Source organism: Pteropus vampyrus, unplaced genomic scaffold (genome assembly GCF_000151845.1).
Source record: "Pteropus vampyrus isolate Shadow unplaced genomic scaffold, Pvam_2.0 Scaffold87, whole genome shotgun sequence".
Classification (NCBI taxonomy): domain Eukaryota; kingdom Metazoa; phylum Chordata; class Mammalia; order Chiroptera; family Pteropodidae; genus Pteropus; species Pteropus vampyrus.
Window position 1 is genome coordinate 6,494,911 of NW_011888868.1, and position 15,701 is coordinate 6,510,611.

Consider the following 15,701-nt stretch of genomic DNA (forward strand, 5'->3'; position numbering starts at 1 on the left):
TGGCTGCAGCCCTCATCTCTGTGACAAAGGCTTTGCCCCTTTCAGTCCCCAGATGAAGCCTGATGGGTTTTCCCCACCCCACTCTCATGCTGTGCCCCAGGCCCCTTGCCAGGCCACCTGCCATAGCAGGCCTCAGCTAAGCCACTCCCCAAGCCACCCATTGTGACTAGCCCTGTTCACACCACATCTACCGCCTGCTTGTATCTCCGTCACAGACACAACATTTACTCTCTTTAACCCCAAGGTCAATTTCGGGGACCCCTCTTAGCATGAGGACAACACTCAATCCTTTCTTTTAGAAGGTATAGAGATTAGCATGACTCCCCAAAATTCTGTTGCAATGGTCGATGCCCTCAAAGCCTCTGTCGGCAATCACCCAACAATAGAAATGCCCTGCTCAGGACAGCCAGTCAGACATTCTCATTTCGAGCTAGTGTGAGCTAGTTCTTCCACACCACACTCCCAGGGCCCAGCCTCCCACACCTCAAGAGAGCCCAGCTTTCTTGAAGGAACCCCAAATGGGAAATGTCTTTTTGACAGATCTGATCCCTGGACCCGATCTGAAGGCAATGTGCAGAATTCTAGCATCAAGGTGCAAGAGGAAAACAAAACAAACACACATGCAAAGCAGAAATTTTGGAGTCACAGAGGCTTGGGTTCAAATCCTTGCTCTGCCACTTCCTAGTAGTTTGTCATTGGCAAGTTACTTCACTTCTCTGAGCCTCATTTCCTTGTCTGTAAAGGGCGATAATCCCAACTGCATAGGATTATGTGAAAAACAAGTTTAAGGTAGTACACGTGGTAGTTACTTCCCAATGAGAGCTATGTACACGATTCATGTTTTAACTAAAATAGTTAAAAGCTTTTTGAAATTGGGAATGCTGATTTGGTTCCCTGTGTTACTGGATACATCATTTTTGGAAAGACACGGAGAAACAAACTTAGCTCGATAGTCTCGGGAGGAGCTGCTGCCAACATCCAAACACCCCCAGTCTTGGGCACCCCTCAGGGAGAATCTTTAGGGGACAGTGGTTAGTGGGCAGCAATGGTCCTCTTCACGGGCCTGCCATCCAGAGGAGAAGCCTGCACGAGTGAAGGCCGGGCTTCCCAGGCTGAGATGTCCCCACAGGCACAGACAGCGCCCCATTATGAGGCGTCCTGCAGCTGTGCCCTGCTCAAAATAAAGGCCATGGTTTATTCCGCACACCCGAATGGAGTCTAATTATACAGGGCAGGACACAAGGACCCTATAGCAAGTGTCCTGAAAGAGTCCCCTCTCATTCGACCAAAGGAGATTCCTTAGCCTCCCACCCTCCCCATTCATAAGACCCCTCCAATGCAGCCCCTGCAGGCTTGGGAGCCTGGGCCCATTGCCACAGCAGAAAGCCCCTCCCTGCCTCCCCCCATGGGTAGGAAACTGTCCCCTTCTGAAACGTCCTGTTGTGTTTGTTAGTCCCAGCCAGTCACCCCCACCCAGCCTGTGCCCACCCCACAGCTTCGAAGATAGCCACACACTCAGCCTCTGTGATGCACCGTGGCCAAGCTGGGGGTGGGGGGACTCATGGGCTGGGACACACTGGAATATTCACAGCCCAGGAACAGCAGAGGCGGCCGTAGGAGTGGCCCACCACACAAGGGACCCCTCGGGAATGAAGAGGCTTTTCAAGGACGGAGGGGCTTCAGCCGCCCTTCCTCTCCTTAAATAGCCAGACTTCCACCACCGCAGCACAGAGCTCGCCACCAGCGCCACCACCCGCTGGCCGCAGCCCACCACCACCACAGCCCTCGGTCTTCCTGCCCCTTCTGCCTGGATCCAGCTGTGAGAGGTAAGGGTCAGGGAAGGGTGGGAGTAGGCAGGGCACTCAGGGGCCTAGAAGAGGAAACTTGAAGCAGGGTAGGGATAGGGTAACTCTGTCCTTGAGATGTCTCTGTGATAATGGTAGGACCTACTTCTGGAAGGTAGCCCAGTCTGAATCATAGCAGCTCCAAAGGGTGATGTCGCTGCCCCACTGATGGGGCTTACAGACAGAGAGTGCCTTGCCTCGGACCCCTAGCTGAAATGAGTCAGCACCCAGGCTCCTCACCACGAGGCTGCCGTGGCATAGGCAGGAGCCAGATGGAGGAGCAAGAAGGGAGAGGTGCCAGACTGCCCGGCAACCACAGCACTGCCACTTTGGCCTCCTACTATGGCCACACCTCCCCATCACTCACCTGACCCACTGCCGTGCCCGCCCCCACTGGCATTGCCCAGGCCCAGGCTGTACTCCATGCACCCTCAGCCTCTCGTCCCTGAGCAGAGCAGGTACACGCAGGCCAGGCTTACGCTCCTATAGAACGCATGGAGAATGAAACAGAGGCGCATTGCAGACCACGCTGCAAAAATCAATATCAAAACTCCTAAAATGGGGGAGGGGTAGAAAAACCTCAACAAACCAGAAAGAAGTCGGAAAGCATTTTTAAAATCAAGTCTCAGTCTGGAGTGTGCATGTGCATGCAGCCTTCAGAGGGAGTAGGAGGCCGAGGACGCTGGGCAGGAGGCATAAAGTCAAGTGCTGGCACACTCAGCCAGGGCCACAATGGACTACGCCACCTGTGTGGTCAGGCAGGGTCTCACACTCAGATTAATGCTCTGCTGTTGCCATCTTGAAAGTTCAACATTTTGAACGCGGATCCTGCATTTCCATTTTGTGCTGGGCCCCCCAAATTTCGCCACTGGTCCTGGGGCCAGGCCCCAAAGAGGAGGTGAAGAACGTGGGAGACAACTCGAGTGTGAGCTCTGAGAACCCAGCACACTCCCAGATCTGGCAGCTGGGGCCTATCAGCCCCCAAAAGTAAGACAGTGTCCCAGGAGGTGCTGGGTGTCCCTGCCGAGTCTCCATCACTGACTTCCAACTCCAGAGCCATTGCCCCTAGCCAAGTAACCTTGGGCAAGTTAGCTAACTCAGAGCTCTGGTGTCCTAATCTAAAAATGGGGTTATTGATGCCTACCTCTTAAGACAAGCACGCCCACCTTGTGCCAGGCAGAGTAGGTTGTCAGTCCCTACAATCGGCCTGCATGGAGGGGCTGGGTGACAACTGTACTGTGGGGCAGATCCGGGCCTGAGGAGCAGCCTGGAGTGGTAGGTACCCAGGTCCAGCCCTCTGCAGCCTCCTCCTTCACCCCTGGGTTCCAACAGGACCCCCTTACTCACATGGCCCCATTTCTGCTCCCAGCCTCCAAGCCTTTCCCCTCATATGTACACATAGAAGCAGCAGGAAAATCACCTCTGAATTAGAATTTCAGGCATCCTGAAATTGGTGGTGGAGCCAGGGGAACTAATCAAAATTGGTATTATTAAGTATGTGCCCCACCCACCCCGACTTACTTGAGGCTATAGACTGGCCAGATATTCTCTGCTACTCACTCACACGGCCCCGGCTCCCTCCACTCAGCCAGGAGGCTCTCACCCCTCCATAAGGGGCAAGGGGCTAAGGGACCCCACCACTGGTTGATGAGACATGATGAGGTGGGTCAAAGTGCTCCCAGCCTGACAGCTAGCACACTCAAAACCTGGACCACCTGCCCTGTTCCCTGTACTACAGGAGGGTATGCCCGGCCCTCCCCACATGCCTCTGTTTCTTCATCTATGCCTAGGGGTAGCACTCAGACCCCTCTCCCTTAAGGGGCTGCTGTGCTAACATAGTCCATCACCATGTCCCCTAAGACATACCCACTCTTCCTATTAGCCCCTGCCAGAAGTATTACCACATTCATTAAGAGGAGAGGAAATTTGAGGCCAGCAGAGGCCTGCAGAGGACTTGCTCCAGGCCCATGGCTGCTCAGCGTATTCAGGCTCAGCCAGGAGAACTACCACCTGCCACCCTGCCTCCCTACCGTGGCTATAGCCTGGGCTCATCCTTCAGCTGATAGAATGCCACTTGTGTCCTGTGGACAGCCCCTCTCCCACCCAGACACACAGGATAGAAGGTCAGGCTTCCAAGGGAGCCCTAGAAGTTGTGCTGCAGGTGAGAGTTTACCGGGCTGAAGCCTGTTAGCAACCTCAGCGCATGAGCAGAGCACAGCTTGGGCTGCACGGGGTTCCTGCTGTCCTGCCCTCTCCTGCCCACACCTCCCACTGCAAAGCCTGGTGAGGGAGTCACGGCGTTTGGGACCTATGCTCTCCTTTTTGGATCTCTTGAGTTGACCAAAATGAAAACAGGAGTATGTCACTCTGTCTTTTGGGGCAGTGGGGATAGGGGGATATCCACCCAGAACTGGGGTTCACCAGATGTAAATGGCTGTTGCCAAGGCCAGCAGGGCTCTGAGCTGATCCCTCAGGTGTGAGTAAAGCAGACAAGCCAGGCCAGACAGACAGGCTTCCTCCCGACCCCAGCCTTTCTGAGGTTGCAGATCTAGAACACTCTGGCCAGTCACTATCTTTGGGTGAAATGGCTCTTGGCTCTCCTGGGAAAGAATCTGCTCCTGGTTGTTAAACTACTCTGAGTGGTAAAGCACTCCCTGCTGGCCTGAGGCCAGAGTGCAGGGCTTTCTCCCCTCATTAGAACATCCGAAACAGAGTTGGCAGGCTGAGTCCGGAAAGCTCGCACAACCCTGGGATCTGTGCTTGTGGACAGAGCAGAACTCTGACCTCCTGAGACACAGCGTTTTGATGCATTTCTGGTGGGGCCTTCCTCTGTGGCAGGAGCTGGGGGAGCTGTGGTCAGGGACCAGCAGGAAACAAGTAGACAGCAGTGACAACTCAGCACTGCCACTTTGGGAAGTGCCTAGAGGCCTAGGTGGGCAGGCAGCCCGGGGAGGGTTCTGGGACTCAGGATGAGCAGGGTTCACACGGCAAGGCCTGTGAGGCTGGAGAGGAGCTGCTGGGCTCCAAGCACCAGGCTCTTGGGAATAGTTAACCCACTCGCCCATCAGGAGTGGGCCTCAGGGGTCCCATGCACCACCCCTGCCACTCAGCACACCTGAGGTCCAGGACAGAAAACATGTGTCCCCTCCCTCTATCCTCCCATCCCCAAAGCGTCAGATGGAGTTCACTCTCCATTCTCCCCCTGGTGCTAACTCCATGCCCTGGGTCTGAGACAGTGGACTCTGGGACACTGGGCCAGGCCCAGACCTTCGCATACTTAGCAGGGTGCAGCCACTCAGGGAAGTCAATCTAGCAATAGCCTGGCAAGCTGCGAGGCCTGGTTCTGTTTGTGCTTTTTGCTAAGTTAGAAAGCCTGTGACCCGGATGGATAGGAGATACCCCCACTGTCCTCCAGGCAACACTGAGCATGAAACAGCAAGGCTCCCAGGGTTGGGGCTTGCAAGTGCTGGAGGCATCCGAGCGCTCTTTTCTGGGCTCCCACACAAGGCAGCCCTCTATGAGGACCTGTTCACTTGTTCCTTCCAGGCTCCTCCCGGGCTCTGCCTCCGCCGAAGCATGAATGGCCTCGAAGTGGCCTCCCCAGGTCTGATGGCAAACTCCTCCTTGGCCACTGTGGATCAGTGTGGCCAGGAGACGTGGCTGGAGAACATCCTCTTTGCCTCCTTCTACCTCTTGGATTTCCTCCTGGCTTTTGTCGGCAATGCCCTGGCCCTGTGGCTTTTCATCCGGGACCACAGGTTAGGCACCTCCGCCAATGTGTTCCTGATGCACCTGGCTGTGGCCGACCTGTCCTGTGTGCTGGTCCTGCCCACCCGCCTCGTCTACCACTTCTCAGGGAACCACTGGCCATTCGGGGAAATCCCCTGCCGCCTCACCGGCTTCCTCTTCTATCTCAACATGTATGCCAGCATCTACTTCCTCACCTGCATCAGCGCCGACCGCTTCCTGGCCATTGTGCACCCTGTCAAGTCTCTCAAGCTCCGCAGGCCCCTCTACGCCCACCTGGCCTGTGCCTTCCTCTGGGTGGTGGTGGCCGTGGCCATGGCCCCACTGCTGGTGAGTCCACAGACCATGCAGACCAACCACACAGTTGTCTGCCTGCAGCTGTACCGGGAGAAGGCCTCAAACCACGCGCTCGTGTCCCTGGCCGTGGCCTTCACCTTCCCGTTTATCATCACGGTTACCTGCTACCTGCTGATTATCCGCAGCCTTCGGCATGGCCCCCGTGTGGAGAAGCGCCTCAAGAACAAGGCGGTCCGCATGATCGCTGTGGTGCTGGCCATCTTCCTGGTCTGCTTCGTGCCCTACCACGTCCACCGCTCCGTCTACGTGCTGCATTACCACGGCAGTGGTGCTTCATGCACCGCCCAGCGTGCCCTGGCCCTGGGAAACCGCATCACCTCTTGCCTCACCAGCCTCAATGGGGCACTCGACCCCATCATGTACTTCTTTGTGGCCGAGAAGTTCCGCAACACCCTGTGCAACCTGCTCTGTGGCAAAAGGCTCTCAGGCCCGCCCCCCAGCTTTGAAGGGAAAACCAATGAGAGCTCACTGAGTGCCAGGTCAGAGCTGTGAGCTCTGGACACCATCCTGAACTGCTGCAGACTCTTTCAAGACAATTCCCTTAGGGTTCTCTGGTTTCTCCCAGACTCAAAGAAGTAGCCCACCTTCTCCCCAGCCATGCCTGAGAAAAGGAACTGAAATCTCAGCAGGTCACCACTACTCCCTCCAAGGTGGGAACTCATCGCCCAGGGCCAAGTCCTGTCTTACCCAGTGCACAAATCTCTAGAAAGGGAGAACTGTTGACTAGAACCAGTCAGCTGGCCCCTCTGCAGATTGCATTGGCCCGCTCATTTACAACTGCTGGAAACTCAGTGACTTTACTCCATGGTCAGGGGGTGGGGCAAGGAGGCCAGAGGAATAACTCCTGAACCACAAGTGTCTTTCTTTCCCAAGTGCCGCCTGCCAGCTCCCAGCCTCCTTCCCACTACAGAAACACAGCAGCAAAGCTCTGCAGAAAGAACCCGGAACGCAGCTGCAAAAGGCCCAATGAGAAGAGGGGATGTGGGAATCTCATGAGGAGTAGGAAGGGTATCTAAATATTTCCTGTGAAGTGCAAAGTGCTTTGAGTTCCCTTTGTGGCACCTCTGCCAGATGACCCCTGAGTTTAGGGGACACAAACTGTTATACCTGAACACTGTAAGTACATTTCAGGCTGGTCGCCAGGTGACATACAGCAAACATGGCCTGTGGAGCACATCATTTCTTGATCCCCCTGCTGTAAACCCTCCCACAGACCTGCACATGACCTGACAATCCCCAGAGCTGCTCAGCAGCTGCCCAGTCTGAGTCCTGGTCGAGCACACAGCCTGGGCAGACAACCACGCTTTGTTACTGCCTGAGGGTGCCATGGCCGGGGAACCGGGTCCTGGTGCACGAACTTGCCTCTCACTAACTCAGACCCAGCAGGGGTGTCCGTAGCCCCATTCCCTCCCAGGAGGCCTCTACCAGCCTCGACTGGCCAACCTTTGAGCTGTTTTACTTCATAATGTGGCACATATCACCCTAACAGGTCTTTTTTTGTACTCAATTATACTGATCATTAACAGAATTGTACTCTAAGATTCTGAAGATCATTGTGTTTGATTAACACAACACCCTTCCTCGAACTTCTCCCTTCAACCCGATAATGGCAAAGTGGAGGTAAACAGAGCAGAGATAGTGCTTGCTCTGGACCGTGGTTCTGACAACCCCTGGTATGGCCGCCACACACAGACCTGAAGATTACATACCACAGCCTTCATTCAGAGTGCCAGCCCAGACAGGCAGGGTCCAAGTGAGGACCCTGCTTCCTTTCATTACAGCAACACTTTACCTTGGTGTCACACCTTACTTTCTTGAGCACTTCCAGCCTCTTCCAGATGTTCCCAATGAAGCAGTGGGGCTGGGGGCACTGTGTGAGCTGCATGCGGCTCAGGAAGGAAACAGGACTCACTCAGGCACACATCTGTCAGGTGATCCTGCCTGCTCATCAGCACAGGGCCCTAAGGCTCTGTCACCCCCCACAGCCTCCCATGAGATCACTACAGCAGCATCCAAAAGGAGCAAGGGGTGCTATGGTAGAGAGGCCAGCAGTGATCCCTGGGTCTGCCGATGTGGACGCAGGGGATAACCGGCAATGGGGAGCAGATGGGAGGAGCCAGTATGTGTGCCAGGAATGGCTACAGAAAATCAAGAATCACATACGAGGAAGACTCAGAGGGCATTGTGAACCATGGGAGCTACCCAGCCTGATCCTTTAGGAAGTAAGAAAGAAGGCTACTGAAGCTGCAAGCCCTCGTAAGAGGACATGGGGTGAGCGGGGCTTTGGGAGATGCAAGAACACAACCAGGCTGGGGGTAGCACAGATGCTAGGCAGCAAGGGTGGTCCAAGAGCCTGTCCCTTCAGGGAGGTGGGAGGGGAGGTTCATCACCATGGGGCAGGAGATGGGGGGGATGGGGTGTGGTGGAGACCATTGTGGGAGAAGGAGTGAGGAAAAAAGAGCAAACCTTCCCAGAAGGTTGAACTTAAGTTACTAAGGAGACCTAGCACAGAGCACTAATGAGATTGATGGCCCTCAATTTAAGAATGAATCTGGGCCCCCTGGTTGAGTGCTTTCTCTCCAGCAGCATCTAGCCATGGGTATAGAAGGGAAGTAGACAGCTAGTGTCATCACTGTGGGGTGGCAGGCAGTAGTAACCTGACTCAAAGCTCCTTATCCATCCACTGCTTTTAATGGCTCCTGCTCCAGCCACCTTCTTCCTTGCTGTGTGCAGTCAGCCTGCTCCCAGGAACATGCTTGAGCCTAGAGTGGGCCCTGACTTGTCACTCCTCAATCTCTCCAGCCTCAGTCCTCACCAGTAAACTGGGGTGCTCCTATCTGTGTGGCAGGGATGTGGTGGGGCCGGCAGCCACGTTGGCACAGGCCACAGTGCCTGGAACGGGCCTGGTGCTCAGTACACAATGCCTGTGGTGAGAGGCCCTCCTCCCTGCCTGTCTCATCTGGGCACGCCCATCTCACCTGCCTGCGTTCTTCACGAAGCCTAGGTCAGCCAGCTCCACGTCACACAGCTCACAGCGGAAGCACCCCGGGTGCCAGTTGTTGTTCATGGCCTTGATGACTCGGCCGATGATGAACTCACCTAAAAAAGAGAGGTCCCTGCGCTCTCCTCAGGGAGAGCACATGCTCCTCCCCCTCCTCACCCCTGCTCCATGCCTGGTCCATTCCCAGAGCTTGAGAAGGTAATGTCTGCAGGGGTTCATGCTCAGAAAGATAGGGCACAGGTAGTCAGGGAAGGGCTCCCCATGATCCTGCCCGCAGTTCCCGGGCCAAGAAAAGGCACGTATTGTCACCATCCCTTACCACATGATCCACAGCATGGAGCAAACAGCATTTGGAAGTCATGTTCGCAGTACTTCCGGCCTTCAAACTGCAAATGGGGCCAACAGAGATAGGACAAGCCCACTAGCCATCATTCCCCAAGCTGCCCTGGCTGGTCTTTGTAGGATCAGGACCTGCCCTTAGGCTACATGAGCACTCCACTTTGTACAAGTGCTACCCTGCAGGGAGCAGAGGAAAAACCCAACCCTCCCTCTGGAGAAGGCTTCCTGGAGGAAGTGATAAACAGCTGAAAGACTTGGCAGGGTGGGATCCTGAGCGGAGGGCATTACAGACCGAGGCGGGCAGCAGGCAGAAGTCCTGGAGGGAAAGGGGAGGGCCTGTTCAACAAGGGGAGCGCAAAGTGAGGGGCCTTGGTGAAGCAGGGAGCTCCTCAAAGCCAGATCTCAAGGGGCTTTGCTGTTCGCTGAAGATGCTGAAGATGCTGGTCTCGTTGGTCCTGGGAGCCAGCTGAGGGCTGGAGGTGGGAGCACTGGCTAGGAGAGCTGGGGTCAAGTTTAAACCATATGTGTCACTTTGCCCCATTCCTTGTGTCTTCTCTGTGTGAGAAGTCCATTTCCCCAGAAGCCACAAAAGACCCAGGGAAGGATTACAGAATGAGGGGACACAGAAAGGGCAGTGGAGGGGAGCACAAGGGAGAGCACTGAGTCCTGAAGCCAGCAGGATCCAGTGGGGACATCAGCCAGTCAGTCACTGTCCCTATCTGTCTGGGCAATGAGGGCCCTTGTGCTGGCCCCAACAGTGGCCACACCTGCCTCTGCTTTCTTCTTCCTTGACAATTTCACTTGGTTTTCCCCTGTTCTCTGAAATGGGTGTCTCTTAGGCTGATACTGGATGTATCCCTACCCAGTGACCTATAGAGGCAGCAGGGGTATAAATTCATTCAACAACGAACACTTTCTGAGCACCTACTGTGTGCCTGGCTTTGTTCTAGGCACATGGCCACCACTCTGAGAGCTCTGCCCACCCCTTCCACTGCCTGTACAGTTGGCCAGCATTTCCCAGGGGGCATCATAAAGAACAGCTACTCCTACTTTGCCAGGCAGATGACTCACCCACAGCCATCCATCAGCCAATCCCGTCAGCTCTACCTTTGAAATCTGTCTAGCATCTGCCACTGGTCACCACCAGTGATGTGTTGGTAAATGTTTAACAACCAGCTCTGGTGGAAGGAGCAGTGCTGATTGTAGTTTTTGCCAGTTTCTATGGTGTATACATCCCCATCATGGCCTGTTTCAAGCTACCAACACAACGCTGGCCCGGAGCTAAGAAGAGACGTGCAGTAGTATACCACCATAGTATAGTATGTCTTCCACACGGGTGGACAGAAATAACTTCAAAGATATAGATGATAGTAAAATATAATAAAATAATTAGGAAGTGGTGGGTTTTGAGTTTTGTTACCTTTGTTTTTAATAAATTTTATCTCTCTATACATTTATACAACTTAATTTTTGACAATGGCTGTTTAACAACAGTTTGCAAGTTCGTTGAAAATCTAAACAATCTTCTCTTGTGAACAAGTATGGCCCAGTCTAGTTCCCTTCACTTTCATCTAGATTATTCCAATAATCCAGCATCTTATCCTATCTGTTCTCCCTAGCTTCTGTTCCTATGCCCCTCAGTCGCTCCTCAGCACAGCAACCAGTGGTCCTTTCCCAGTGTGGGACAGACCATGTGACTCCTCTGATCCATACCCTGAAATGGCTCTTACCTCTCCCAAGGTGAAATCTAAAGGCTCTACAAAGGTCCACAGGGCCAAACAAAATCTGCTTCCCTGCCCTTATCCCTGCTACTCCGTCTCCTTTTCTCTGCTTCCCTCACACTGGCCTCCTACCACTGCTCCCCAAATGTCCTGCACAATCTGACCTCAGGCCCTTTGCACTTGCTGTACCTGCCTGCTAAATGCTCTTCCTTCCTGCAGCCATGAGCAGGGCTCTGTCACCTCCTTCATGACTGTTCAAACATTACCTTCCCTAACACCCCACCCTCCCCACCCCAAGATCCCTTATAACCAGAGCACTTAGCACCATCTCATATACATTATAGTTATTCTATTTACTGTCTGATCCTAAGAGAGGGTAAGTGCACAGGGCAGAGTGTTTGCCGCCCCAGGGCCTCCCAGAGTATGCCCATAGGAAGTGGGATGAAAGGTGACTTTCAGCATCCACAGCCACCAGAGGAGCACTGTTCACATCTCACAGGTGAGGGATGGGCTCACAAGGTGTAGCAAGCAAGGCTCTGCACTGGCCTGAGCAGAGCTCGGCTCAAGGCCTGGCATAACTACCCCATCAAACAGTGGTCAGGACCCCAGCCAGGCACCGCCCACAGGCTACTGGAGGGCAGACACAGAACTGGGTTGGAGGCTAGGGCTCTAAGAAGGCAGCTGGCTGAGGTCCTGGGAGCATCCTCACCTCGTAGAAGAGGCCCTCAGGGAAGGGCCGGAAGCACTGGGCACACACGAAGCAGTGCTCATGGTACAGCTCTCCGTTGCTATTGACGATCCGCTCAGCAGGGGTGAAGCGTGCCTGGCAGCGCTGGCATACCGCGTTAGCCAAGGCATTGGACATGTTGCTGGGGAGAGAAGGAAGGGAAGGTCAGGACTGAGGAGGGACAAAGACAAGCAGATCTGAAGGGTGCACTTGATGGTCATGCCCCCTCCTTCAAAAGATAAAATGCTTTCTGGGAAAAGAAATGCTTTCTTCACTCGGTGATGGCCTTGGCACTGTGGGGACTCAGAGATACATGGTCGGGGCCAAGCTGCTGGCACTGGCTTGGTTGCCCTGCACAACTACCCGCATGTCACTGCAGCTCTGTGGGCTACGGACATGCTCTGTGTCAGCGCATGCCGGGGAATGCAGCATCTACTCCCAGATGACAATCCTGCAAGGCCAACACAGCATCTCCATTTCACAGATGGATAAACTGAGGCCTGGAGAGAGTGCGTGACCTTCCCAAGAGCCACAGTGGGTGGAGGCAAACATCCCCACCTCTGAAACACCTGTCTTTCCACCAGAGCCTGAAGCCCTCAGTGCACTTCCATGGAGGGTCAGACACAGGCTGGGCCACGGCCAGGCACATGCTGGCCAGAGCAATCAGGGATCTAGCCAGCTGCTCTCATTCATCGCTCAACCTGGGCTGTCCCTTGATCACTGCACCCAGACTCCCAGGTGTGGAAGGACCGTAATCATAGCTGTGACAATGTACTGTGGGCTGGTTAGGTGAGAGATGCACTTAAGTACTTGGCAGGTAGCCTAGCCCAAGTAAGCCCCCACAAAGGATGGTGCTGTGGAGGTCAGTGTCATTGATTTGGTTCCCAGGTTGCTCAGTCCTCATCATGCTGGGCCACCTCTTGGGGTGTCAGTGGCCACCTCAGCTCCCTCTTGTGCCTCCTGTCACCCCTTTTCAGGGAACCAGAGTGTGTCTCAGGTACAGAACATCACTCAAGCATAGGTAAACAGCTCTGTATTCACACTCTTATTTATTCCCCAAGGCAGTCCTGCCTTCCAGATGATACCTAAGGCTCAGAGAGGTAAAGTAACTTGCCCAAGTTTCACACAGCACACGACAGAGTCCAGATTTGAACCAAGACTGGTCAGACTTCAATGGCTCTTTCCTGCACCATGAGTTAGTTTCAGATCATCTGCCCCTCAAAAACACGTAACCTGTAACCCTCCTACCATGGAGAAAGTAAGAGTCACTGAGTCTTTGGGATAGGAGCAGAGTGGAGAGCAAACTTCATCCATGGCAGGTAACTGTTGTCCCTGGCAGAAGTGGTAGGCTTCCTTCGGGGAGGAGTGGGATCCAAACTGAGCTCCGAGGGAAGTGCCCACACTGAGCCAGGCCCCTGTTGACTCCAGGCCAGGACCCTCGAGCTCAAGCTCGGAGGGGCCACACCCAACTCAGCAGTCTCTGCGACCTTCTGACACCCTGACACCCAGGCCTTTTCCTGCAAGTGCAGCAAATAGTTTTTGTCCAAGTGTCAACTCTGACGGATTGGTCGTGGCTGCCTAGAAAAATGGGCAAAGGAGGATGGTCGGGCTTAGCAAGGAGAGAGGTACCAGTTGGCAGCGTCGGTGTCGTGTAGGCATGACACAAACATACCGCTTCTGAGAATTTCTTTCCAGCCTGTTTTGCCTCCTAGAATATTGAACCCCATCCCTCCCTCACTGCACAGTATCATAAGGACAATTCTTGAGTGAGTGAAGTTCATCAGGGTATGCAGATGTCAATCACATGAAAGAAGGGTCCCCAGGCAGGAGGGGCTCAGGAGGTAGGAGCGTGCTTTGCCCCCCAGGGGTCTAGGCATGGGATGTGGACTGAGGGTCTAGCGAGAGTTGCTGGAGGCTGGACTGACGTGTCCAGGCAGGCAGGACTCCCTCTCTGCTCCGCTTGGGGAACCCACAGGGCAGGGGCAAGACAGAAAGGCTCTTCAGCAAGACTTGCCAGATTTCTCATGGCTCAGCCTGCCCTCAGGCACACTAGGGGACCAAAGCCCCCTCCAATGTCCATATCATGGCTTTAGGGACAAAGAAGCAGGGTGGTAGCAGGAGGAGTAGGGTAGAGCCTAATGAAAGGGAGGCTCTGCTCACAGTGGCCACCCCCCACCCTTACCGCTGTTCTCCCCAGCTCACTGCTGACCCCTACAGGGTGGCCGGACAGGGCAGAGGAGTGAGCCACCATAGAGGATTGGGCTAGACTTTGTACACACAGGCATGGTTTCCTGCCCTAAGAACACTATGAACCTGGCCTTGTCCTCCCAAAGTACATGCCCACAGTGGCAGGAAGGAAGTTCCAAAGCCTGGCCATGAACAAGACCTTGAAGTTCTTGGAGAAGTCAGACATCAACAGGAAATCCTGTGACTCTGGGCTTGGAATTCCCCCACTTAAAGGGCCCAGAAAACAAGGCACAAGAAAGATCAAGTGTAGCCTCAGGTTTTCATATTGCTCCTTAACCCAGATGTCTGGGCCCAACCAAGTGAACATACAGCATACCGAATCTCTGTCTACCCTTCCAGAGTCCCTGTTTCTGCCCCAGGGCTGACGAACTACACCTTCACATTGTCACCATATCCCTCTACCTAGAGGGGCTGGCCCTTAACTTGTCTATGTCTTGTTCCCTGCATGGGTCCCTGGGCATTTCGGGTCAAGGATATTGCCATCTGTGCCTACATACCTCACACAAGCCCTGGGACAGGCAGGTGGGCTGTGGGGTGACCACCTACCTCCTGCACCCACTGGCTGTCCCAGCCCAAGTCTCAAGCATTAGCACCCCTAACAGCACTTCTGTGGCCACTTCCCCACACCACCCTGCTCAGGAACAGACAACACTCCAACCCACTGGCCAAAAACAGAGGGATGAACAGATGTGCAAATGTGCCCAACAATTGAACCACAGCAGCATCAGAGAAAATGCCAGCTCTTTCCTGTGGGGGATGCAGTGAGACAAGTGGGGACTCTGGGTTCATCCCACGTTTCAAATCCTGATAGCCCCAACCACCTGCTGTAGGACCAGGAAAAAGGCACCAGCTTCTCTGGGCTTCATTTCCTCATCTGCAGAGAGGTGCACCAGAGAAACAGTAACCACCTCACAGAGCCCAAGTGAAGAATTCATGCTATACAGTGTGTAGAACACAGGACCCCAATGGGGTAAGTGCCAGACAAAGAGAGCTGTTGTTTTCCACAACTCCGGGAGCCTTCCAGAGTCCCTTCATCCCCGCCCAGCCTGGGAGAAGGCCTGCAGTCTGCCTGCACTCCTTTTGAGAGGTCAAAGGGTAGGAGACATGGACATTCCATGTCCTCCTTCACACATTCCGACCAAGAACAGGGAGCACAGAGTCTGCCCAATTATCCCCCAGGGAGACACCAGCAATTGCTCCAAATGGACAATGTGCATATGTTGCCGACGGTATGCCCTGCTGTCTGGAAGCCAAACCCCAGAGCCTGGGGAGAGCACACCATCATGTACCCCTTCTCCAACCCTGCCGGCACCCCCAAATGCTCTCAATCTTGACAGCCAACACAAACCAATGTGTGGGCTTGTCTAAAATGTCACTGAGTGACAAGATGTCACTGAGCTTTACAATGATTTTTAGCCTGGGGTAGGGTGGGAGGGAGCCCTCCTTGAGCCAGGTCCTCGTGAGGGGAGATTGCTGGTTTCAGATAATAAAATCGAAGCACAGAGCAACTTGCTGAGGGTCACACAGGATTGGACCCAAGTTCTTGCCTGTCCCTTCAACTCCCAGTGGCCTCATACAGGCATGGTCATTCAAGACTGTTTTTTGAACAATTCTGGACCTTCCCCCACTCCAGCCTCCATCGACTTGAGCCTAGACAGACAGTGTGAGGGGCTTGGGAACAGGCAGCGCCAGCTACAGGGGCCTGTTCACACTCGAGG

The 15,701-nt window shown here is 54.3% G+C and overlaps 2 protein-coding genes across 2 annotated transcripts in view; one reads left to right on the forward strand and one right to left on the reverse strand.

Annotated features, from left to right (window-relative positions):
- Positions 1–15,701, reverse strand: part of LIMS2 (LIM zinc finger domain containing 2) — a 42,435-nt gene that overhangs the window by 5,953 nt on the left and 20,781 nt on the right. The window contains exons 2-4 of the mRNA XM_011363663.2: positions 11,719–11,878; positions 9,269–9,335; positions 8,927–9,047 (exon numbers count right to left, since the gene is read on the reverse strand). Coding sequence (XP_011361965.1) covers positions 8,927–9,047; positions 9,269–9,335; positions 11,719–11,878 — 348 coding nt within the window. The remainder of the gene's footprint in view (positions 1–8,926; positions 9,048–9,268; positions 9,336–11,718; positions 11,879–15,701) is intronic.
- GPR17 (G protein-coupled receptor 17) lies at positions 3,315–7,396 on the forward strand. Its single transcript, XM_011363662.2, has one exon. It carries the CDS (start codon positions 5,229–5,231, stop codon positions 6,438–6,440), a length of 1,212 nt encoding a protein of 403 aa, XP_011361964.1. The 5' UTR covers positions 3,315–5,228; the 3' UTR covers positions 6,441–7,396.